At 37.7% G+C, this 24676-nt stretch overlaps 1 protein-coding gene across 11 annotated transcripts in view; it reads right to left on the reverse strand.

The window, feature by feature from the left end:
* Positions 1-24676, reverse strand: part of ANK3 (ankyrin 3) — a 554708-nt gene that overhangs the window by 18695 nt on the left and 511337 nt on the right. For 7 of the 11 annotated variants that reach the window (XM_073353398.1, XM_073353395.1, XM_073353399.1 and 4 more), the window contains 6 exons: positions 14722-22461; positions 14034-14108; positions 12895-13026; positions 11099-11242; positions 7907-7997; positions 3548-3923 (listed from right to left, as the gene is read on the reverse strand). In XM_073353398.1, coding sequence (XP_073209499.1) covers positions 3548-3923; positions 7907-7997; positions 11099-11242; positions 12895-13026; positions 14034-14108; positions 14722-22461 — 8558 coding nt within the window. Of the gene's footprint in view, positions 1-3547; positions 3924-7906; positions 8592-11098; positions 11243-12894; positions 13027-14033; positions 14109-14721; positions 22462-24676 lie in introns of all 11 variants that reach the window. The other 4 variants (XM_073353403.1, XM_073353406.1, XM_073353404.1 and 1 more) reach the window with 2 other exon arrangements.

A 24676-nucleotide genomic window follows, 5' to 3' on the forward strand; every position in this document is an offset into this window, starting at 1 on the left:
AATGAAGTAATTAGAAAGATCAAATTGTGACATTGTCTTGGTACAGTAAAATGAGTATTCAGACCCCAATGCCTACTTGTGATCACAAAAATCTGAGCATGTGGCCATGTGCCGGTTCTTTGCATACACTGGGATGCGTACACTGCCTGTTCTCTGCATACACTCAAGTGTGCACTTCCACAAACCATGACATTTTTTTTTAGTGGCATACAGGTGGCTGTGGCAGTAAAATGAGTGCATATGCTACAGGCACAGTGCAGGGGTAGAGATCAGTCTGAAAACTTGGTCAGGTATCAGCCACATTTTTTATGAATCTAGAAATATGGTAATTATCTCTACAATTATTCAATACGACTCTAAAGTCAAGAGAGAAAAGGAACACCATTACTTATTAAAATGCTGCTAACTAAATATATTAAACCTCTCTTCCTTTTTGTCTATCCAGCCCAGCATGTCAAACAAAGAGTATTCTCAGAAATGATCTGGAAAGCAATGAAAGCAAGCATGAGAGAGAGAGAGATAAACAGAAAAGGAATATTCAAAGCAAAGAAATGCAAACAGCTGAACATCCAAGACAATGCAAACCTATCTGTAATGTGCCAACCACACTATTGCTGCTATCCAAATAAATAAATCAAATTAATTTAATTTAATTACGATAATAAAAAGTGATAGGAAACAAAAATGGATTCCCCAAAACCACAAAGATGTCGGAGAAAGAATGTCCCCTTTAATTAAGGGGTTAAAGTGTCTTCTTTTAGTTATGATGGAATTTTACCACCATTGCATTTGGAGCAGCCATGACACTGTTAGAGCACTCCAACAGGAATAATGTTTAACAGTTCTGAGCCTTTTTATTTAAGATAAAATTCATGTCAACCTGATGCTTGTGAAAGGTGCAGCCACAGCACCTATTCTTTGAACATGGTACAGCTGGGGCAGCGGCAGAAGAGAATTCCCTCACCATGCCAGTATGTCTCAAAACCATGTTTTGGAGGGTTCTCTGAAGAATCTTTGCCAGCTATAAAGGTGGGAGTTAATGAAACTGTAGCGATGGTTTCTGTAATGTGGAACCCGTTCACTAGGAACTAGGCCACCAACTCATTTCACACAGGCAAGCAAACAGTTACCCAACAGTCATGGTTTGATTTCCATCCATGAATACTCTGGGCCAAAATTTGAAACGGTGGCCTAATGATGAAAGACCATATCCCACTGCCAACTCCAGGCTCCTTCTTAATGTCCTTTTCCATCCTCAATGACAAATGTTTTGTGCAATAATTGAAATTGTGCAGTAATTTTTTCCTGAAGTCCATCTATTTTCTCACTCAGACTGTGATTTCTTTTTTCCTTTACAGATCACTTCTGAAGAATACCTCCCAGATATATTACAGTGGTAATCTCCCTGTCTTTTCAAGTGAGTGTATGTGATAGCTCACTTGGAACCCGATTGCTCAAGTAACTAACTACTGATTACAAATCATTCAGATCAAAGAAATTAGAAAAACCAGAAGAACCCATGCCTTCACTGATGTACCATAATAGTAAAGTCACTAGTCAATTCTAGCAAACTGTTTGGTAGTCTTACAGGCTTTCAGAGACTCACAAATCACATAGCTCTGCAGTATCCAGCTTATTCAAAGGTTGTGTCATTAAGGTGACTTACGTGTTATTTGGGGGAGGAAGAGAGAGAGAGAGAAATATCACCCTCTACTGGATGCTACAAGAGAAGTGCTGAAAGCAGTTTTGAAAATACGCACACATTTATTTTTCCCACATTACAGCATAGAATCTTCAAAAGTGAGAAGAGCCTGAGAATAAAAAGTGGCCAACTGCCTGTTTTCTGACACTTGGGTAACCACCTGGTGGACATGCAAATAGAATTAAGGGTTTTTACACTATTTTTGTTTAAAATTTTTAAAAAATAAGGAGAGACATTTGGGTCTAGTGTACTAAACCTGAATCTGGGAGTCAAGACTCCTGAATTCTGGTGCCTATTCTGCCAGTGATTCAATTTGTGGCCTTGATTAAGTCACTTATGCTGCCTACCTCAGTATTCCCATTTTTTTAAAATGAGGACAATACTACATTCATAAGTTCTGATGCGAAGTCCATTGAAGTAAGTAGAAATCACATCATTGATTCAACTAACTTTGGATCAGGTCTTTACCTTACAGGGGTGTTGAGAGAATTAATTAGTTAATGCCTGTAAAGGACTTTACAGCTTTAGATGTGTCAACAGACTAATAAATAAGAATGAAATACAACAGTACAGTACATAAATGTTAAGAATGATAATGTTACCAGGTATAAAGGGACACGGGGTAAAACAATTAGGGAGCACTTTAAAATGAACTAAATTACAACTAATTTACTGTATCATGTTATGAAAAAATTTAGTACATACTACAAATAAAAAAGTTACATTGCAAACAAATTCCAAGATATATTTACATGGATCACTTAATATTTATAATTCCTTAATCTATTGCCCTCAGTAAAATAGAGTCCCTGTATAGAGGACAAAGGGAGATAGAAGAAACTCCAACACCTCTGCCTTGAGATTTTTCTTAGCTATTTTATAGATCATTAGCTCCTTGGTGGCCTTATTGTTTATCCAAGGGCAACCTTCCAGCTGTCTGGCTTCACAGAACAGAACTGTCGTGCTGTAAACAATTATTTGAACAAACTTAATTAGGCTGCGGGAAGGAAATCAGCTGTTGAGAGTTGCACTAAAATTCCATCTTGAGCAGACAACTGGCTGGAAGGATGCTGTGGGTGGAACACCCAGAGGCCCAGTAAGTATTTAGGGACATGCAAAGTAGGGACATGCAATGTAAAACTGAAGGGGAGGCAGTAGACCACACCTATCACTAGATGAAAGAGCATGTCCTATCCTAGAGAAGTGCTTTGTACACTGGTAATTCTCTGTAGGCCTGTGCAGGACCACACAGCTTGGCCTTGTGCATTTGCAGCATGGATGAGTGTGTCAGGGGAACAAAGCAGAAATACTAGGTTAAATTTCACTAGATAGATAAAGTATTTTCCAGAAAATGAATGTAGTGAAAAAACAGGCGGGGAAGATTTTCTGCCCTGCTCTGTTCGTTTTAATGGCACAAAGAACGGAAACCATCTGCATCTCTCTTGTAGGAACAGAACCATGGAAGCTAACTCCTGGCACCACCCTTGACACAGCTACCAGCACAGCAGGCATGTCAGAGGTGGGAAGGAGACATAGTCCATTGCAACTGTTGCTTCCTGATGCAGCTCAGAGCAGCCAAGGCGGCAAGGCTGGGAACCAGGCAGAGAATTAGGAAGCCATAATTGCTCCTTGATGCCCCAACACTATTTCACCTTGCCACTTATATGTCAAAACTCAGTGGTTGAACCATTAATTTCCATTAATGTAATTTAGTAAATTAATCATACCAAATTGGTGTTAAAAGGGAGAAAAATGAGTTAACAAAACAAATTTCACTATAAGTTTCCAAAACTTTGTGTCGATTAATGCGTATTCAACTAGAAGATTAATACTTGCAGGACATACCTTTTGTTCAGACGTTGCTGCTCCTGTCTCTTCCTGGATGTTTGCTCTTGGCTTGCTATCTTCAGGAGTTTTCCAGCTCATCTTCTTCATGCTGACAGGCACAGAGGTTTTAGGCTCTTCTACTGTTGGCTTGCTGGTCTCTTCTAAAGATTTCTGATACGCTGTTAATAATGTTTGCTCTTCAGTATGGACAGAACTTCGTGTTTTTGGTTTCAGAGTTTCCTTGTCACTCTGTTTTCCCACTTTGTTTATAGACTCTTGAACATAAGATTTAGTCTTTACTTCTGTTGTAGTTTCTGTGCGGCTTCCATTGGCTTCAACTTTCCCAGTTTCTCCTTTCAGGTATGAGGTAATAGAATCCCTACATTGGTCAGGGCTACAAAAGATAAAGAACAAACAATCACACAACGTTCAAACCGCTTTCAGAAATGCCAAACAATTAGCTTGCTGGTAAGATGCCTATATTCTCAGTTTGTACTTTTTAAAAAAAGAAGCTAAGATTTAAATTTAGTATGTGAACGTCAAGCTATTTAATATTCCTGTATTGGGTACAGTAGTTTCTGCCTGAGTGGTCTCACTTGCAAAGGCATTGAGAATTTATAGTTCCCATTGAACACTGAAAATCAGGCCACATGTTTTTATTCTAAGCCCTTTCCAGTTGGGGGGGTGGAAGGGGAAGAGGAATAAATGAGGTCCACGTGGCCTTATGAATATATGAGATATATACTCACCTGACACTATTGGTTGATTGCTACTTACTACCCTGAAGTTTCTGCCTGAATTTGGCCGTATACCTCAATATATCACTTGTTTCAGAGTAACAGCCGTGTTAGTCTGTATTCGCAAAAGAAAAGGAGTACTTGTGGCACCTTAGAGACTAACCAATTTATTTGAGCATAAGCTTTCGTGAGCTGCAGCTCACTTCATCGGATGCATAAAGTGGAAATTGCAGAAGACATTATATACACAGAGACCATGAAACAATACCTCCTCCCATCCCACTCTCCTGCTGGTAATAGCTTATCTAAAGTGATCACTCTCCTTACAATGTGTATGATAATCAAGTTGGGCCATTTCCAGCACAAATCCAGGTTTTCTCACCCTCCGCCCCCCTCCCCACACAAACTCACTCTCCTGCTGGTAATAGCCCATCCAAAGTGACCACTCTCTTTACAATGTGTATGATAACCAAGGTGGGCCATTTCCAGCACAAATCCAGGTTTTCTCACCCCCCACCCCACTCCAAAAACCACACACACAAACTCACTCTCCTGCTGGTAATAGCTTATCCAAAGTGACCACTCTCCTTACAATGTGTATGAAAATCAAGGTGGGTCATTTACCTGGATTTGTGCTGGAAATGGCCCACCTTGATTATCATACACATTGTAAGGAGAGTGATCACTTTAGATAAGCTATTACCAGCAGGAGAGTGGGATGGGAGGAGGTATTGTTTCATGGTCTCTGTGTATATAATGTCTTCTGCAGTTTCCACAGTATGCATCCGATGAAGTGAGCTGCAGCTCACGAAAGCTTATGCTCAAATAAATTGGTTAGTCTCTAAGGTGCCACAAGTACTCCTTTTCTTTTTTCAATATATCACTGATGCTCAAATAATTAGCTCTTTTCTGAGAAAACTACAAAGTTGGTAAATAAACTGTATCAAGTTGCTAATGGAACAGAATAAACATCCTGCTAACAAGACATAATTACACATTTAAGTATTCTGTCTGTAATTTATTTAATCAGGTACAGTATCTCCTGAACTAGGTATATTTCTCAATTAATCCAATTTATTTCTGGATAAATCATACCAATATTAGATCGTTCACATTGTAGTATTGAATTTCTTATCACTTAAATCCTGCATCCACTAAAGTCAATGGCAAAACTCCCAATGAATTCAATGAGAGAGGATCTAGCTCTTAATAAGTATCTCAAAATGTTTTAAGCCAGATCCTCAGGTGTGTAAATCGGTGGAGCTCTGCTGATTTATACCAGCTGTGGATTTTGCCCCTTAAATTGATATCACTCTTGAAAGGTGCAAATTAAGAACGAAGGATCCAGCCTAAATATCAAGTTGAGAGACTTGGTAGATACAATGGGCAACAGCTACAGTAGCTCCTTACACCTCACCACCACATATGAAATATCAGGCATGGGACTACAAAGTCTTTCAAGAAATAGACTATGAATGCCCTTGGTTCTGCAAAGCAATTCATCCTTGGAAAGAAGACAATCTCTTCTGCCCCATTTTTAAAAAGGTGTGGTTGGCTGATGTGACAGAAGTTATTTCATATAAGCATCCTATTTATAAGATTCATTACAATCCTGAACAATTTGGGATATGGCAAAAATTAACCCCTTACTTGTGGAAAAACAAAGATATACAAGCAAGAGGAACAGAGATTTAGGGAGTGGTGTGGGAATGGAAGTGGAGCAGTGCAGGACTCTGCTTTTATAAAGTGTTTATTTATTGTTTGTCCATAGTTCATATTTTGCTTCTGCATAAATCTGTTTAAATGATTTTAAATAAAAATACATTTACTTTTAAAAAATGGAAAAGAAATATCATCGACGACACTGGAAACACCTAGCTCTGAAACAGACACATTAACTACCAATCCTGATATATTATTTCAGAGACTCTTAAGGGTCAAATCTACTTATTACTGTTGTTATTAATTATTGTTATTATATTTATTTGTATTCTGGTAGTATCCACAATGTGGTAAGAGCTGTCCCTGTCCCAAAGAGCTCTCAGATTTCTTGTGAAGAATTGTTTAAAAAGGGATGCAGCATAGCTATGTTCCTATAAATTATGACAATGCAGCAAAGAAAATGACAAACGGGAAGTGAAGACTGGTTGAAGGGAGACTCCAAAAAGTGCACTTGTTGCATGATTGCCAGTGAGCTTTACACTTTTGTTCAGAAAATGAACTACAGATGATCATCTAAGTACTAGAGTAGTTCATGCACATGGTAGAATGAATACATTTTACTGGGATTGTATTCTGAAGTATATTATTGCAGGCTTGATTATTATTTGTGCTTGAGTCTCTCTGTATGGGAGTGGAAATGCCATGAATGTGGTGTTTTCTTCTACGGTATTTCTGCATAAATAGCAGGCGGGTTGCCCTCCCATTCCTCAAAATCTGCCTGTTTTTGGAGATCTGAAGCAGGTAGGAGACATCCGTGTAGAGGCTTCTTTCCTTTGTACAGCTACCCCAGGATACTAACACCGTTGGTCCTAGTTCCACATTATGGAGCGGAAAGCAGCACAACTTACTTCTGGCTTAATTGGGTTGTAGACGAGAACCCACAAGAGCAAGGCACAGACACCAATTCATTTGTGGATGTGGAAGGGAACACTGGGTAGGGGGCATGAATAAATAAACAATAAGCTAACCATACTTACAGTATGTCTACACTGGAGCTGGAAGTATAATTTCTAATGTGGGTAAACATTCCTTTGTTAGCTGTGATCAACCAGTGTGTTAAAATAGCAGTGCAGTGGGCTAACCAGACGAGTATGATCCTGTCTGAAACATAGGTACATACTAGGGCGGTTAACCTATCCTGTGTTACCATGCCTACTCGTGTTACCATGCCAAATGGACATTTTTAGCATGCTAGCTTGATCCGTGCTAGCACAAGTATGTCTACCCAAACTGGGAATTACACCTCCAACTCCAACATAGATCTAACCTCTGTTAATTACTTTTTTCAGTGTTGTTGTGACATAGACATAGCATTTAAAAGACAGTCTATTCTTAAACAGCATACTTTAGTGAATATTGATTTTTAACTTTTTATTTGCACTGTCATTTAAGCAACTAGTAAAATTCTTGCTTGCTGTGAGGATGCTTAAGCCTGTTATATGCCATCCTTTAAGACACCTATTATATTTTACAAATTACTTAAATGTTGGCTTTAGATATTTAGTTGTCAGAAATGGTTTTTTAAGTTATTCTAATTCTAAACCTGTCAGTGGGAGAGAAGCATAGTTGCAAGATATTTATTAAGGGCTTGATCAGTTGAACTAAATGACTTTTGGAGTGTTTCCACTGGCTTTAATGGGCTTTGGATCAGACCTTTATAGAAAACGTAATCTACATCTAACAGAAGATAAAGCATAATTATCTGACCCAAATGATGATAGGTATTTAAAATTATATATATTTTCTTGGACCTTGTTGATAGTGTTCCAGACTTGTGTGAGAAATGCACATACATTAAAACCAAGCTATGAACTTGACTAGCTTCAGAAGGCTTTTTTTAGAAATCTAACATCTGGAGGTGAAAATAAAATTGAAAATGATTTATTTGGAGACAAATATCTATATTCCAGATCCTTACCTATCATCTAGCCGATCTAGTAGTTCACCACTTATTCTGCGCCCAGGTGTTGGTGGTTCAATGTGGACACTTGATGCCTCACTCTGCCAACCTGTAATTGAAGACATTTCCTGTTCTGCTTGCTGAACATCTTTAAGAATAGACCACACTTTTTCTTCCGTCATCTCCTCAGACTCAACTCCTTCTTCAAGATGAATGTCCTCAAACAGAGATTTAAGCTTTTCTTCTGTCATCTCCTCATCAGTACCAGACTTTTCTCTCTCATGCTGTTCAGTTCTCACTCCTGTTTGACTAGTCTCTTCACTCTGTATTTGTTTTGAGTACTTAGCATCTTTTGATATCCCACCATAACTACCAAGATACCGAGGATAATCATTCAGGTCCACTTCCTCCAAATGGCTCTGGCCTACAGACATATCTTTAGGTGTTCTTTCTTTAGGTACTGAGAAATCAGGTTTGTTGTCTTCCAGTGAAGTGTCTTCTTCAATCACCACTGGAGGTCCTGATGCTGTACCGTCTATATTTCCCTGTGAAGTCACTAACACATCACTCAGTCTACTAGGAGTTCTAAGGGGTGACTCTATACTAGAGATATCACTAAAGAAATCATCTTGATGGAAAGGGGTGGGTGGCACGAAGCGCAACCCAGTGGGAGTTTCCAGTTCCACTTGAATGGTGGGATAACCTAAGGAAGACAGTACATTTGGACTGACTGCAATGAAGTATGGAGCAATACATAAGTAAACATGTAAAATGATTGATGAATTATAGAAAATATGAAAATATTAAAATGAGATGATGTAGCCATTTAAGTGTGAATGTAAATTTGACAGATTTATTGGTTTACCCTAAATGGATGCAACACAAATTAGAGTAGCTAAAATGGCTAGTTGCTAAAATGGTGGCAGCTACTGCTTTTGCTTCTTCAGAAATCAACACTCTGTAAAGGTTCTAATGAATGGTTTCGCAGCCACTTTAACATTTTTATAGCTACAGCACACTGACTCATGAGCAAACAAATGGAATCAATATGGATAGAGTTGGTGGTCCTTTATATCTAACATGGTATTTTGTGGCCAAATTATGTAACTCTCACTCTCTTTGTTTTGGTTCATGCAAACTTAATGAATATAATCTAAAGGAAGAATCTGCTCATAATGCTGGACAGCCAGGTTGTGTTGTGTGTTGTGTGTGTGTGGGTAGGGGTATTTTTGTTGTTGTTGCAGATATCTATGTCTAAAACAGGTCCACATTTTTAATATCCTAGTTTTAAAAATTACACAATACTTACAATACTGTGCACTAGTATACTCCAATTTAATCACTGAGCCACAAGAATATAATTGTTAAGGAACAAAGAATAGAAATGAATCTCAGTGTGGCTAAGAAAGAAGAGTAGATCTTAAAATACAGCAGAATAAAATCTAAAAAAAAAAGGTGTCAGGAAAAGGATTACAGATCACAAACACAACAGGGGAAGAATCTATATAAAAATTTCTGGTACAGTAAAGTTATATAGATGAGAGGATTGTAGTGAGTAAGGAGATCTTGGTGATCTTGGAGACTGAGGAGATCTTGGTGACATGGGTACAATCAGAAACACTGATCAAATAAAGAGAGAAAAGAAAAGATAAGTAATGAAGACATGGGAAAATCATTCTCAAGGATTAGACTGAATACACACAAATGAATGACAATGAAATGTAAATTTACACTCCAGTAAACAAATATTAGGCTGAATATCCTAGGAAAGGAAGACATGTTTGGGGGTTAAGTTCACATTGTGGTGCCTGTTGAGGGAGGTGTAGCAACAGGATTTTTTCTGTATCAGCTGAGAGAAAGGTAAAGAGCGGTCTGGTCTTGGTGAGGAAAGGAAATTTGAGGAAGGTGAGGAGAAGAGAAGAGGAGAGACAGAAAGTAACTGTGGAGAAGCACATTTTCTTTATAAAAACACTGCTGCTACGATTAAAAGGCACAAGCAACATTTCAAGAGGAACTTTCTTAAAATGTAAACAGAAAATTATTCCTGCAATGCAATGATTCAATGAACAAAGCTGCTGCTTAATAATGGAGCACATTAAACTTATATAGTCTAATGATCAGAAAATCCCAGTGTAATGCAGGAAGAAGATTAAGACCAATACACATTTGAAGAAAATATATACAAAAGAGGATGTTTTGTACATAAGACTTGAATTGTATATAAGATTTTAAGATTGACAGGGTTTTAAATCAGAGATTAGGTGACCAGTGCCACCAGTGTATCTTAAAGGTAATTTCAAAAAAGAAATAGCAGTAATTAGTGGCTCCACAGGACAAATACAAAGTATACGTTTGCTTATTGCTATTCTGTTGTATAATCAGAACACCATTTGTCCTGCAATTCTTGACTTACAATATCTGGCTCAAAATTAACCCAAATTACTCTATAATTATCTTGTATAGTTGTAGGGTGAAAACTATTACAAGTTTCCACTTATGTAAAATTGATATTTTCTCATGAAAAAATTTTATATTGCCATTTTATATATGGAAAATGAAGGTTTAATTTCTGAAAGTCCTCAAGTATAAATTATGAATAAATCCATTTTTCTCAAAGCTGCATATCAGTAAATTGCAAATTATTTTAGTGTACATGCCATTACTAACCACTCATTTATTTTTAGGAGAAGATTTCCTAATGCCTAATTTATGGAGATAAGACTGACAGATACCTTTTCTCCTGGTAGTGTGGGGGGGACAGTATACCACCATCTACATTACAAATAATTTTTAATGCATGAGCAACTGTCTAAGTGTATGATTTTTCATTTGACAACTGAAATTGAAAAACACTGAAGTGCCTGATCAATCTACATTGAAATTAGTGGGAACAACTTTTTTCATGTGTATATTTTCAGGATTGGACCCTTACCTTTTGAGACACAAGCTGACATAAAATGAAAGTTGAAAATACTATACAAATGTGTATTAGAGTTTTGCATTTCATATTGCATTTATGAACTTTTAAAAAACAAAGCAATTCTAAGTACCATAATTGTGATTTTAAAGAGAGAAAAAAAAACTTTAAAATGAAAAGAAATTAATTAGTCCTTCACAATTTACTGTCTTTTGAGAAAAGGTCTGTTTATAATATTTTTCTGTATTATTGGACATATTACTGAAATAAATATGTGCACATAATTCAATTACCATCAACGGGATCATGAAAAACGTTATTTTCATCTGCAAAACTTCTGGTGCCTGAAATGTTTCCATAATCAAATATTGGTCCTTCCAACAGGGTCACAATATCTATTCGGTTAATTTTTGTCAATACAGAGGTTAAGGCATCAGCTGGAAAATATAATAAGAAACATCAGAAAAAAAACTCAGTTATCTTTGAGCTATGTAATTGTTTACCTCAGTCTCAATTGTACTGGATTAATTAAAAGATGCTGAGACATATGTTTCACCTTAGTGCTTTTGTTTGGTTCTGGAAAGTTATATTTATTAGCTTGTCTAAAATCATTCTGTGGCATATTTATATGAGGCATACAATGTCTAGTATGATTCTCTTTCACAAGGTAATTACATTGTTTTTGATCATCATTAGAAGCAACATGACTGAGACCAGAGGGTTCCTAAAGAATATATTTCCTCACTATAAGAACAAAATATCCTTCCACTAAGGATGCCATGGTAGACTTTGGAACAACAGGTGACTGAACATAGGGCTAATGATCAATAAATGGGATGTGTGGTTTTGCTGTAGCCACGTCAGTACCATTGTATTAGAGAGACAGGATGGGTGAGGTAATCATATCCTTTATTTAGACCAACTTCTGTTGGTGAGAGAGACAAGCTTTTGGAAGAACTCTGGGTAGCTTGAAAGCTTGTCTCTTTCACCAACAGAAGTTGGTCCAATAAAAGATATTATCTCACCCACCCCATCTCTCTAATAAATGTGATGGTATTTAGATGTAGAGAAATCTTGTTGGGCAGATGGTATTTCTGCAAATGACCCTAAGGGATGGATCCCTTTCACATTCATCCTTACATTTCAGATTTTTATTTCTGTTAAATTATTAGATATGCCCCCTAAAGATCTAGGGACAGAAAGGGTCCTCTCCCTCTCCCAGGCAGAGAAGGATCTGAACAAAGTGAAATCAGTGCAGCTCAGCTGAAACAGGGATGGGTCTGGTGGGGAAGTCCATACAGTGCATCTGCATCTTTTGCAGGGGACTAGGGGTGATGATAGAGCATGGCTGGTGGAATCACAACTCTCCAGACTCACTGGCCAAACCCATACATCGTGCGGGAGGGGGAGGGCTCAGCATGTATAATGGCTGCAATAATGGCAACAGGGTGGTTCAGCATCCACTCTGCAACCTCTTACAGGGGATTCTGTCCTGCTGACACATGCAGCCCACCCCAGGGTACAGGCTGAGTACTTATAAACAGTACACATTTGTCAGCGGTTTTAGTGACAAAACTAGTGAAAAAGGACAGTTGAAAACTTGAAGAAAAATTATCCTCAATTATCCTCATTCCTTTACATATGCCTGGAGAATAACAGGCATTCAGAAGACAGATCAGGCCAGTGACACATATTGGAGCTGATCGGGAGAGCTAGGACGGAGATTTAACTGAGCTAAACTAGGAATGTATGAGTTGGAAGATGGTAGAGGACACGACTGTCCTACTATGAAGGCCAAGAAGTGAAGGTTTACCCTCTCTCTTCTCTTCCAGTATGCAATGATTCAAATGAAGCAACTACATAAATAGATACGGTAATTACCAAGTGAATACATATTGTAATTTCTTTAACCCTGGTAAAAATAGCTAGAGCAGGAAATGTTATTTCATGAGTGCTACTTAGAAAAGCTTTATGACGTTTTCATATTCATGTCCAAATAATAAAGATGATGGGAACTACACTATTTAGAATATGGCAACATATGAAGTTGTGTATAATTTATAACCAACAATAACTGCTCTGAACTTACTTGTAGCATTTTTCCCATCTCTGGTAACCCATTTTTTTAATAACATGAAACTCTGAGCAATCAGAGAATTTGGGTTTTCTACACGGATTTGATTAATTTCATCCACAGAAAAATTCAGTTCTCTTGCCAGTTCTATAAAGCAAGAAAAAATATACCATTATCATCATGTGAGTCTTATCTTGCCAATTCTGTAAAAGTAACAGCTTTATTCGGTCACACAGATGAATTAATGTAAAAAAAATCTGAAACATAGTTTATAATTAATTTATGAGATAATTACAACCAGGGGTATTAAAATTTCACAGAAAGACATCATGCCATATCTTGTAATCATATCCCTGGTAGGTATTATCATACCTGTATCAAGTACACACACTGCTGTAAGGTAAAAATTGTGAACAAAATCTCTGCAGAGGTTACCTCATTGCTGTTGATTTTTAAAATCTTGTATCCTATATATGCTTGATATCCAAATTATTACATATCTCTCTTCATCTACACTATAATCACTGATACAGGGTGACACAGTACAACAAGCTGAGTTTATGATACAAGTTGATTTGCATTGCTGTACGGTGTAGAACTGTAGGACTACTACAATTACTGTTATGGGCCTTATTCTCAGAGATGCTGAACACCTGTAAATGTTGCTGAAGCCATTGGGAGCTTGTGGTGCTCAGTGCTTTGGAAAATCAGGACACAGGACAACAGGAAATGCCATATTACACCAGATGAGTGTCCAGCCAGCAGGTTCTCAACCCTCTCAACCCATTTGTGCCAACTATTCCCAGAACAAGATTTAAGGAGAATAAATTTTTTTCACCATTTTAAATAAAAGTGTTTGTTTATTTACTGATCAATGACAAGACAATTCTACCATTAGCATTTCCTGCGAGGTTTCTTCTTTTAACTGAAAATCTATTGAAATGTTTAATAATTTACAACAAACTGATACGGACTCCACTTTTGGGAGTTAGAGAGCACCGCCGACAATGTGCACAGAACCCTCAATCCTGAGTGACTTCTATGGGAACTGAATATGGTCAAGTCAATAAAGAACTTGTGGTATCCGACTATAAAAGATGATCTGCAAAAATAATTGCTAAGTTCAATTTCAGTCTGACAGCATAAAAACGTACCTGTCCAGCTGAGTCCCAGATGATCAGCTACAATTGCCATCCTTATGTCTGTTCGTTCACATGGACTCTGTGGACCTGTGATTTACAATTTCTTGATTAAAAAGATTTTGTAAAGAAACCTACAACACTGGACAATAGTTTATAATATTTTAATTTTACCAAGTTGCTGGTGTTCAGACTGTATACTAAAATGATTGTGTCTTAATAACCTACAAAATAATTTCTTTGTCACAGCTTTTATATTTTCACCTGTCTAAAGTCAAATGTCAAACTACATGATGTTGTAGTATGAGACCAAACATGCTGACGTTCTAGCTACTGGACTATACACAAATGTTTCTATTACTGGTGAAAAACACCAGGGTGGGATTAACATCTATTTTCTCTACTTTGACAGAATGAAATTTGCTGTCACAAAATAAATCTTTCAAAGTCCTGAATTACATCAATGTCTTCGGCATGCTTCACTAGCTGTCTACAATATAGAATTTGTTTAAAGGAAGAAAGAAGAGTATAAGACAGCACATACAGATGACAATGACAGAATGAGAACTACAGAAAGTCACTCCACAGGCAATCACAACAGTTCATGCACTAGGATCAACAAGTTGAAAGTTTTACAAACTAGGCTTGATCTCCACGAGGTGAGCCATGAGAGCTCCAGAAACCTGACTGCCTTCATTCTCACCAGTCCTCTTACTTCTCCTCCTCTCACTGTCGACCTTTTCAATCTTTGATTTTAAAGATGCTGCCTCTGTTCTCATATCTCTAGCAGACTTCGATGTAATGGAAGGCTGGTAAACTTGAGTAGCTTCTGATGATGTATTTCTTGATGAACTGTCTTCTTCATCATCAGACACCTCTGACTGCATCTTTTTCTCTTCATCAGATAGACGATCCACAAGCTTTAATGTCTCACCACTAATTCCCTTAAAATATTCAATAGAATGTTTACATACCTCCCTAAGCTGATTTTTCCTTACTTTCACTGTTGTCATTGTGATGGAGGTAGACCTTACCTTTACTGGTAATTTGGAAGGAAGCTGTTTGATTTTTCCTTTCTCTAACTGCTCTTGCTTTTGCATTGTTGGTGTTTTTCTAGATATAGCTAGATTTTTTCTGGGTGTATTTTTTATTGGAATCTTAGATTTTACTTCTAGACATGGAGAAGAATTATTTTGTTTTATTTTGTCGGGTTTACTAGCCTGTCTCACTTTACTCGCTGTACTTTTTTGGACATTATTTTGTGGGACGACTTCTTTTACTGAACTGGCCTTTATGGGAAGTTTTGATTTTGCTCTACTCCCTACCAACTCCTTTGACCTTTGCTGCTGTCCTTGTACTTTTTGCTTATCTGTTATTCTGTGTCCTTGTGTTGCCCCTGTCCCTTTTCCTGAAGTGCTTTTCATTTGGTTAGCTTTCTGTATGGAACACTTGGATTCACAATGTTCTTTTAGCTCTACATTACAGGTATTATTATTTGTATGGCTAGCAGATGAATCCAAATTGTTGTTGTTATTAAAATTATCTTTTTGAAAATCAAGTTTTTCTTTTTGCCTACAGCTTCTCTCGCTAGTAGCTGAACTTGTAATCACTACTACATTTTCATTTTCTAATCCCTGACCGCTGGGCATCGCAGCTTCTATCTTATCTGTCACTTCTCCAGGGCCATCTTTCTTCAGAGTCATCGTGGAAGCAGAAATTCCCATTTTAATAGGTGTGCGCAATTTGGGATCAACTTTAGAAGTGTTAACAGTTGTCGATGATTTCTCCAGAGAATTACTACCAAGTGTGGCTTCCATACAATCTCCACTGGCCTGGATGATGGGCTTATGTTCAACTGCTGTTGTTTCTACTTGTCTCTCTAAGTTTGTTTCTACAATGCTGTCCCCTGACTGTGGCTGTGTGATGGCAGTTACTGTACTTTTATCCCCTTCCCCCTTGTCCCCTGACTTCCCTTCAGAAGTATGCTCACCAATCTGAAAAAATTGGAGTCTTTCTTCAACAAAATCCCTCTTGCTCATGTCAATTGCACCACTGCGAGTCATCTCAAACATCTTCCCTTCATGAAATGGGAAGGGGTTGGGCTCACTAGTTGGAGTACTTTCATCCGTTGGAGTTCTGGCTGGAGTTGTATCAGGTGTCGTTGCTTGCGATCTGTCTTCTACTGCCAGACCAAATGGCTTAGCCTCATCATCCCTTGATTTAGTTTCAAATACTTCATCATCTCCTCGATTACTGGACCATGGATCAAAATCTAGACTTTTGGTAGCTACTGTTTTAAAAGGTGTTGCAAATTCTTCATCTACTTTGTAACTGAAATACGAATCAGGAAACACAGTTCTGTCAGGGTGTCTGCCTTCCAAGGTGAAAAACTGTGCACCTGACTTCTGCTCAGTCTTATCTGCATTCTTTTCAGAACCTGGACCTTTTGAAAGTGCCTTGTCTTCTTCAGCGCCTATCTTTCCTTCCTCCTCAATAACTTCCAGCTTACTTTGGCTAAAGCAACGATCAGTCTGTTTTAAAATGCCCTCTGTAGTCCATATATCCTTTTTGGTTTCTACTGCTGGACCTGCAAGTTTAGAATCACTCTCAGTTAAACCATCGTCTTCATCTTGTAAATCATAACCGTCGAGAGAGTCAATTTCAGTTGCATCTGTATCATGAGAGAATTCTGCAGTGGTTGCTATGGAACACTCGGTGATAGACTGGTCATTAGTCCCATTTTGTGCTATGTCATTCTGGGGTGACTCAAGACCAATGTCAAACTCATTAGGTTTTCCAGAACCGGGATCCCCTAACTCTTTCTGGTTCTGACTCTTGTCAGAAACTTTGGGTTTTGAGACTTCTTTCTGGTCATCTTCAACTTCTTTTAATTTAAAAGTATACTTTTTTAATGGAACTGGTTGATAGAGTGATTCATCATCACTAGAGTCACTGACATCTGCTCCCGGTGGCACAGGGGAAGGTGGCTGTACTCTTATGACTGGTTCAGCCAGTTGACATTTGTCATATTCATCTTGCAGATTTACTTCTATCATCTCCATTTCACTCTCAGGGGAATAACGATGATTCTTTTCTGAATCAGATTGATCTGCATCTAATGGTGGAGGAGGTGGGAATTCAATGTAGGCAACTCTGTTACTTTTGGGTCTTTTGTTAGAATCTTTGTTTATATTATTAGGCAATATTTTGTCAATTTTTGGTGCTTCCACTGCTATGTGTTTTACAGAGGTTGACTTAGCCTCTGCTTCCTCTTCTGATTCCTCAGAAACCTCAGGTATGGGACTGGGCTTGCCTGGTATATAAGCTATTAGTGAGTCGGGTGTTTTAGAGGTAAACTCATAACTCACTTCCTCTGAGCTGGGTGTTTCTGGTGTTAAAGGGCTTTTCCCAGAGCTATCTATAAAGGATACTTGTTCTAGAGTGTCATCTTCTGGACTACCTTGTGGAGAAGGCGGTTGTTTTTGCTGTCTAGCTGTATAAAATGTCCCCCTAGTCTCTTGTACTGTCTTACTTTCCTGACTTACAAATTTTTTTACATTTCCTTGTTGCACCTCCTTTTCATACTGCTTTCCTACTTGAACAAAACTGACATAAACTGGCAAAGTCTTTACCTCTTTCACTCCCTCACTATTTACTAAAGGTGCAACTTTATCCAAGTAATCAAGGGGACTAGGGTCAAATACCTCACTTGAAGGAGATTCCTTTCCAGGACTAATGTCTAAAGAATCAGGTGATTTGCTAGGGGATATTTCAGTTTCCTCCACAGGAGGACTTAACACTATGGAACCTTGTTGCTTGGTAACTTTAGTGACTTTTGAATGCTTTATTTTTTCATCTTCTACATAATCAAATTCTCTCTGAACTTGCTCCTTAATCATAGTTGACCGGGACACTTTAGCTGACAGTTCATATACTGCTTTTTTTGACTGATCATAAACACTATCAAGAATGGTAGGAGATGAAATTCTTTTCTCCTCAGAAATTCTGACTGGAATGTGGGACACAGTCAATTCCTTTCTTTTTGAAGTTTTATCTGTCATTTCATTGGTGTATTCCCCTTCTCTGACAACAAACTCTCTGTATAGAACCTTTTTTGATGGAGATTTTACAGTCATTTCCTTCATCTCCTTTGAATGGGATCCATGTGTTGGCAATTTGTGTTCACACTCTGTCACAGTGATAAATTCACTCTTTTTGTTAGTTTTAGTCTCAGCATAGTCAACATGGTTTTCTTTCACCATATCTTGAACAAGTACATGGGAAAGCTTTTCTTTTTGTGCTTTATGGTTAGAAGCTCCAGGACTTTCCCATGTTCGATAGATTTTTTTGTCCCAATGTCCCTTAGCTGGTAAGTCTGAGCTATATGCCAAGTCTTTAGCTTGCTGTTCAGAAGTATATTCTAGCAGACTTTTACTTGATGTTTCAGTGCTCTGTTCCTGTACCTTTGAAGCACAAATGTCTTCTATAACTTTTCCTTTACCTTGGACATTATCTTCTTTCAATTTCATAGTAGTAAATTCTTTTTGCAATGATGTATTTCCTTCTGTCAGATCTATTTGCTTTGGGTACTTTTCTCTTGCATAAAACTGATACACTGGTAGTTTGCTTTCTTGTAATTTCTTTACTGGAATTTTGGATTGACTATCTTCCTTTTTTTCTTCTTGAGATAGATCTTTAGTCCTTGGACTTATACTTTGTTCAAATTTAAGTTTAATGGAATTAAGCTTGGATTGTTTTAGCTGAAATCCAGTCTGTGAAGCTTCAGTTGGTTTACTCTGTGGAGCATTTCCTTTGTGTTCCATAGTTTGTTTACAGTCCCCTGTTTGTTGAGCAAGAATCCTTCTTTCAGGACTGCTGGGCAAACTTGCTGCTTTTCTTTCATCGGCTTTTGGAGAACACTTTCCATCATGCCCATACTGCTGTACTTTACTCCAGTCATCACTCAATGTCACTATTTCAGTGAGCAGTACTTTTTCAGGGCTGCTGCTGGCAGAGCTATGACTAGAATGCATTTCTTTGCCATTTTTTTTATGTTGCTTTTTCTCTGGAGATTGTAGCTCATCATTCAACTTTTCTGTTTTGTCCCGAAAAAACTGTGATACTTCAGTCAGTTTTTCTTCTGCTTCCTTAACAGTCCTGTCCACCCTGTCTTCATACATCATCTTTTCTCTACCTCTGTCTAATCTGTCCTCAGTAAAGCGCATCCACATGGCATGTTTTGGACTACTAACATCTCCAGTGTAGTGTAACACTGTCACTTTATCATAATGATCATCTTTAGACATTTTACCTACACCATTTTCGGACACATCTTTATAGATTTTGGAAAGAATTTCTTTTTTGGGGGCAGTGGCTACTTTTTCTCTGCATTGTTTATCAGACCCCTGTAACTCTGAACTAAGGGGTAGAGCATGGTCAGTAACTGACTCCTCAGTATCAGAATGAGACACATCTAGCTTTTCTGAAAGAAGCATTTTCTCAGCAAACCTGTAAGACTCCCCTCTTAATTCTGACAACTCATCATCATGGTATTCTATTGAGTGTTGACTCAAAAGCTTCAGTGTTTTGTAAGAGTCATCAGACAGGAGTTGAGCAGAACTAGGGCGACTGTCTTCTTCCTGAGACACAGGAGTGTTTACTCTAGAAGATTCCAGATAAGAAGGAAGTGACTCTTCAGCTGTTAGCTCTTCTTCTTCTTGCTGACCTTGTTCATCAGAACAAGGAAAAGTATCATGTTTTTCCAAACCTTTTAAGTTAATATCTCCCCGAGGTAAGTCTTTCTGATATACATACATTTCTTTTTCTGGATGCTTTTTTGTTTCTCTAATAATGACTTCAGTAGGTTCAGCTTGATTACCTTTTTCAATATGGACCTCTATTATACGCTCCAGTTTGGGTTTCATTTTGCTGTCCTTCTCTGCATGTTGTGGTGAAGTTTCAGCAGACTTGCTAACATCTGATGTTACTGACGATTTATGTTCAAACAGACCTGCCAGTTCTTTGGAAGGGTCACGTCCTGATTGAAAGGCTTTCATTATGTCATGAACAGACATTGTTTCCTCAATTCTTTCCGAGGTACTTTCAGTGCATGGAGGTTTATGATAAACCATTCTAGTAGTAGTAGTGATGTGAGTTTCTTCTTTCACCCGGACACCTTTGCTAAGAACACACTTGTGGTCATCTTCTTCACTGCTGCTGGTTTGCATTTGAAATGCTTTAACCTTTTCTTTAATAGACCCAGTGGGTTTTTGTTCCAACTCCATTAAAGTAAGTGCAGGTTTCAATGAAGGTAGGTCCTCTGTTTGCTGCTCTGGAATCTCTTCTGATGATGGTTCATAGCTGCGGATAACATGAACTACTTCAGTTCTTGTTTCTGTAATAACAGGAGGGATGGGTACGTCATGGAAAAGTGGTTTTGGCCCTGTGCTTTCAGCACTTTGTGGGGCTGAAGGTGTTTTTTCACTTCTTGTTTCAAAGCCACTGTCAGACAAAGGACTTTTATCTTGGTCATGTTGAGAAAAATCATCTGGAGATTCTAAAATAGTATCTGTTCCAAAAAAGGAATCTGCGATTTTACATAATTCTTTTTCTGAAGTAGAAGGCCTCATGGAGGCTGGAGGCATTTTAAGTTTATGTTCCTGTAAAGCAATCACTGGTTTTAAAATGCGTTTTTGTCTCTCTTCATCTTTTTTCCCCTCTTCAAACTTGTACTTTATGTTTGCCAATGAACTACTACCAATATCATTTGTTAAATAATCAATAACTTTTGCCAAATTGTAATCCTTTTCAGATGCGGCTTTAGCTTTAATTTGCCCTTTTTCTGGAACAGGATGGCATGTTATAGCCTGCTGTCTTGCTTCATCAATCTCCTCTGTACTGAACTCTACCCATTCATCTTCAGATAAGTGTCCTTTATCGCTTTTTGACACTCTGGTCGACTCTTTATTTTCTAAACACACATCTTTTTTCAGTATCTCACTAACTTTTACCAAGTCTTCTTTTACTTTCTCAACAATTTTAAAAGGTTCTTCATCATCAATTCTACCCTCTTTTGTTAGTTCAGGTTGGAATGGCTTGTCCTCCGTTACATCTGTCTGCAATATTGCAGTCATCCTGATTAGGTCCTCTTTCATTTCAGCAACATCTTTCAATATCTCCTGGCTGGAGGATAAAGAAGATGGTGTAGACAATTTAAGAGCAGAAGGTGCTAAAAACAAGGATGATTTCATAGGAGATGAAGTCCGATTAAAGTGAGGCTGTGTACGTGTCTCTGTAGTCAATGTTTTACTAGGTGATAGTAATGCAGCTGCTGATTTTGTAAGTGAAGACTCTGGAAGCTTCTTTAATGCTGGTTCAGATAAAACATTGACTAGAGAATATACTGGCACTGTTATTGTTGATGAAGTTACTGATGAGGTAGTTGCAGATATTGACCCAAAAGATGTATATAGTGCACCTGCAGAAGGAGTTCTTATTGACTGAAAAGCAGATGGTGTTGAAGACACAAATGCCCTGAGTGGAGAAAATGGCATTGTAGTAGTGGTCGGAAATACTTTCTCAACTGTATCAGTGGCTAGATTAGCAGCACATCCTGCAGAATCTGTAGCTGCAGAGATCTTGTCTTGAAACATAGCTGCAGTTTTGGATCCAGTTATTACATTGGCAGAGGATGGATATTTCAGAGGTGACACGGATCCATTAACCAATGCTACATCTGTAGGCCCAGGTATATGTTTCACAGGTGATGAGAGAGATGAAGTCGTCATGACTTTAGATGGTGAAACAGCATCAACTGCTGACTTAGCAGGAGAAACCACTGACTTTAAAGGTGAAGTTAAAAGTGGTGATGCTGATGTAATGATAGACTTAAATGGCAAACTTGAAGAATACATGTTAATGTTCGATTTGGGGGATGCTGGAGGTGTCATGGTGATGGATGATCTCTCCAAAAGAGACCCTGCTGTAGTCACTGGAGATGTCCGAGAAGGAAATGTTGAAGTGGATGCCATCCCTTTTAAATTACTGGCTTCTGTTACTGCAGGAGCTCTGACAAAAGAACCAGAAGAAACTTGGATATTATATGGAGGCTGTGATACAACGGTTTTTATTGGTGAAGAGATTGTCCGAAATGATCTAATTGGAGATGCTACGTCATTAACAGATTTAACTGAAGAGGTAGTAGAAGCTCCTAACGTGGATTTGATTGGAGAAGCAGAAGAAACAGACCATATTGATTTTAATGGGGAAGCTGTAGGAGTATTGGAGGAAGAGCTCGATAGGGAGGTGAAGCCTGATTTAGTTTGTCCAGGCACTGTAATTGGAGCTGTTGTCCATGACTGATATGGTCTTGTTGAAAAGAATGGCTTGTATGAATAAGTAGCAGGTAGGGATCTTGTTGCTCCTGCGGTCCGTTCAACTGTTTCTTAAAAGTTTAAAATCAAAATCAAACGTAAAATCAACAAAAATGATTGAAAAACAGAGAGACCAGAGAAGAAAATTGGTCAGTAAACGTTGTAATATTACAAAAAGCAAGTACAATTTTTTGTATGAATCAGAATGAAATAGGCAAAAAGAACAATTAAAAAGGAAAAAAAGAGGAATGAGTCATATAATTACGACTGATCCAAAATAAAAAGCAACATGAAATGAAAGACACTAAGCACATTGCAACCAAGTCCGCAAACAATGGAAAACAGAAAACACAAAAAGAGGAATCCATAATAGTAAAAATAATAACCACAGCCAAAATTCTTCTCTTACTTCCTTATTGACTTTCTGATGTGCTAGTTTTGAAATATTAATCTCAGTTCCATTTTGCCTGTATAGGTACGTCTTAGCTTTGTGCAACTATTACAATTATCCTTTTAGTAATTTCTATTGTTCTATCCTTAGCAGTATCATTAAACAACATATATTGTACTTATATAAAACAATATAAACTTGTGTAGAATGACATTAAATAGCTAAAATCCTTTTTGAAAACCACTCAGAACTATTTCATGCAGAACCCAAAATACCTTTAAGTGACAGGCAATTGATGTGCAAACTGTGAAGCAACTGGAATAAATTCAAATCTTTATCTATCCATGCACAATTCGTATATGCTTCACGCTCACAAAGCCAATAAGAGCAAGAACTTTTCTGAGTCAAGGGTTAAAAAAATAAATAGGAACCTTCTGCATTTTTTCATGCGATATTCCTTTTGTTTGGTCAAACTAAAGTAAAACTTTAAATGAAATGATTTAAGAAGCATTTGTCATACATGAAAAATGGAAAATGATTTATGATAAACGTGAGCAAGCAAAGCAACTCAAACACTTTACTCATGCATAGTACACCATGTCAAAACAAGCAAATGAAGTAATACATTTTATATGCTGTATTATGCACAACATGTAAATAAATATTTTCATAAGAGGCATTTAAAAGAAGAGTACACTTTTTCTACAAGATGTAGTGTCTTGCTCCTTTTGAGGAGATTTCTTGTATCAGCTCAAAGAAAGACCTGTTCAACTTTACATTTCTCAAAAGATAACATTAGATAAGTACTTGAAGAACAATATAGTAGGTAGAGATGATCTGGCCAAGACAAATCTGTTAACTATGAGCATCCCCAAAAAGGCCCAACATATTCACAGGCATCGCAAACCAAATCAGTAGGGCCAGTCAGATTTTGAAGTCACTGGCTGGAGGTACCAATCCAGAAGGCAGTATTTCTGGGAATGACATTACAGCTTCCATATCCTCTGACACAGCAATGACATTCAGAGAGTTCTTCCACAAATAAGTAAAATAACTTTTAGGCAAAATTTCTTTACTTGGTTTCTTTACTACCTATTCCGCACACCTTTGTCTGAAGTTATGCTGACAATTTATCAAAGCTGTTTGGTCTATCTTCTAGCTAGACAGTAATTCACAGTGAAAGAAACAAAATAAGACTAACATTAAGTTACTAAAGTTATGTCACAGAAGCTTATCTAAAAAGATGTTCAGCACGCCATAGGCCCATATGCTGTAATGGGAAAATGTGGTGAGCCTACAAATACCAAGCGAAGGCGTACAGATGCATTGACTAGGTAACGCTATTATAGTATTAGAACATTTAGGTTGGAAAGAGCTTGAATGCTTGGCATACTGGCACAGTCTATTCCAAAAGACAGCCATTGCAAGTATACTGGTATAAATCATTTTAAAACTAAAGTCTGACCACTCTTTACTCTCTCATTTCCCCTTTCTGAAAAACGTCATTAAATAAATTTTACCACAGTGGTTTATTAGGAGTAGCTGCCAAGATTCAAAAGCAGTCACAAATCCAAAAAATAAGAAGCCAAAACAATAGTGAAGGGCAGTAACGAAATAAAAATAATTTGCTCTACACTAAAGTATCTGTAAATGCCACTAGACTCTTGGTATGTTGTATCACGACAGTCCTACCACTACAATGTAGTGAGACAATAAATCCAATAGGAGTCTCTCCTAATTGCAAATATTCTTTTCTCCATTACATCATGTATTCAGATATTTTAAAAATGCCTTGTCTATACTCCATATTATATTTGTGGAAAAGGACTGGGTCAGCAACCTCATCGACGAAGTTAACGGCACATGCAGTTTTGAGATAACTGTGTGGTCTAGAA

Source organism: Lepidochelys kempii, chromosome 7 (genome assembly GCF_965140265.1).
Source record: "Lepidochelys kempii isolate rLepKem1 chromosome 7, rLepKem1.hap2, whole genome shotgun sequence".
NCBI classification, from domain to species: domain Eukaryota; kingdom Metazoa; phylum Chordata; order Testudines; family Cheloniidae; genus Lepidochelys; species Lepidochelys kempii.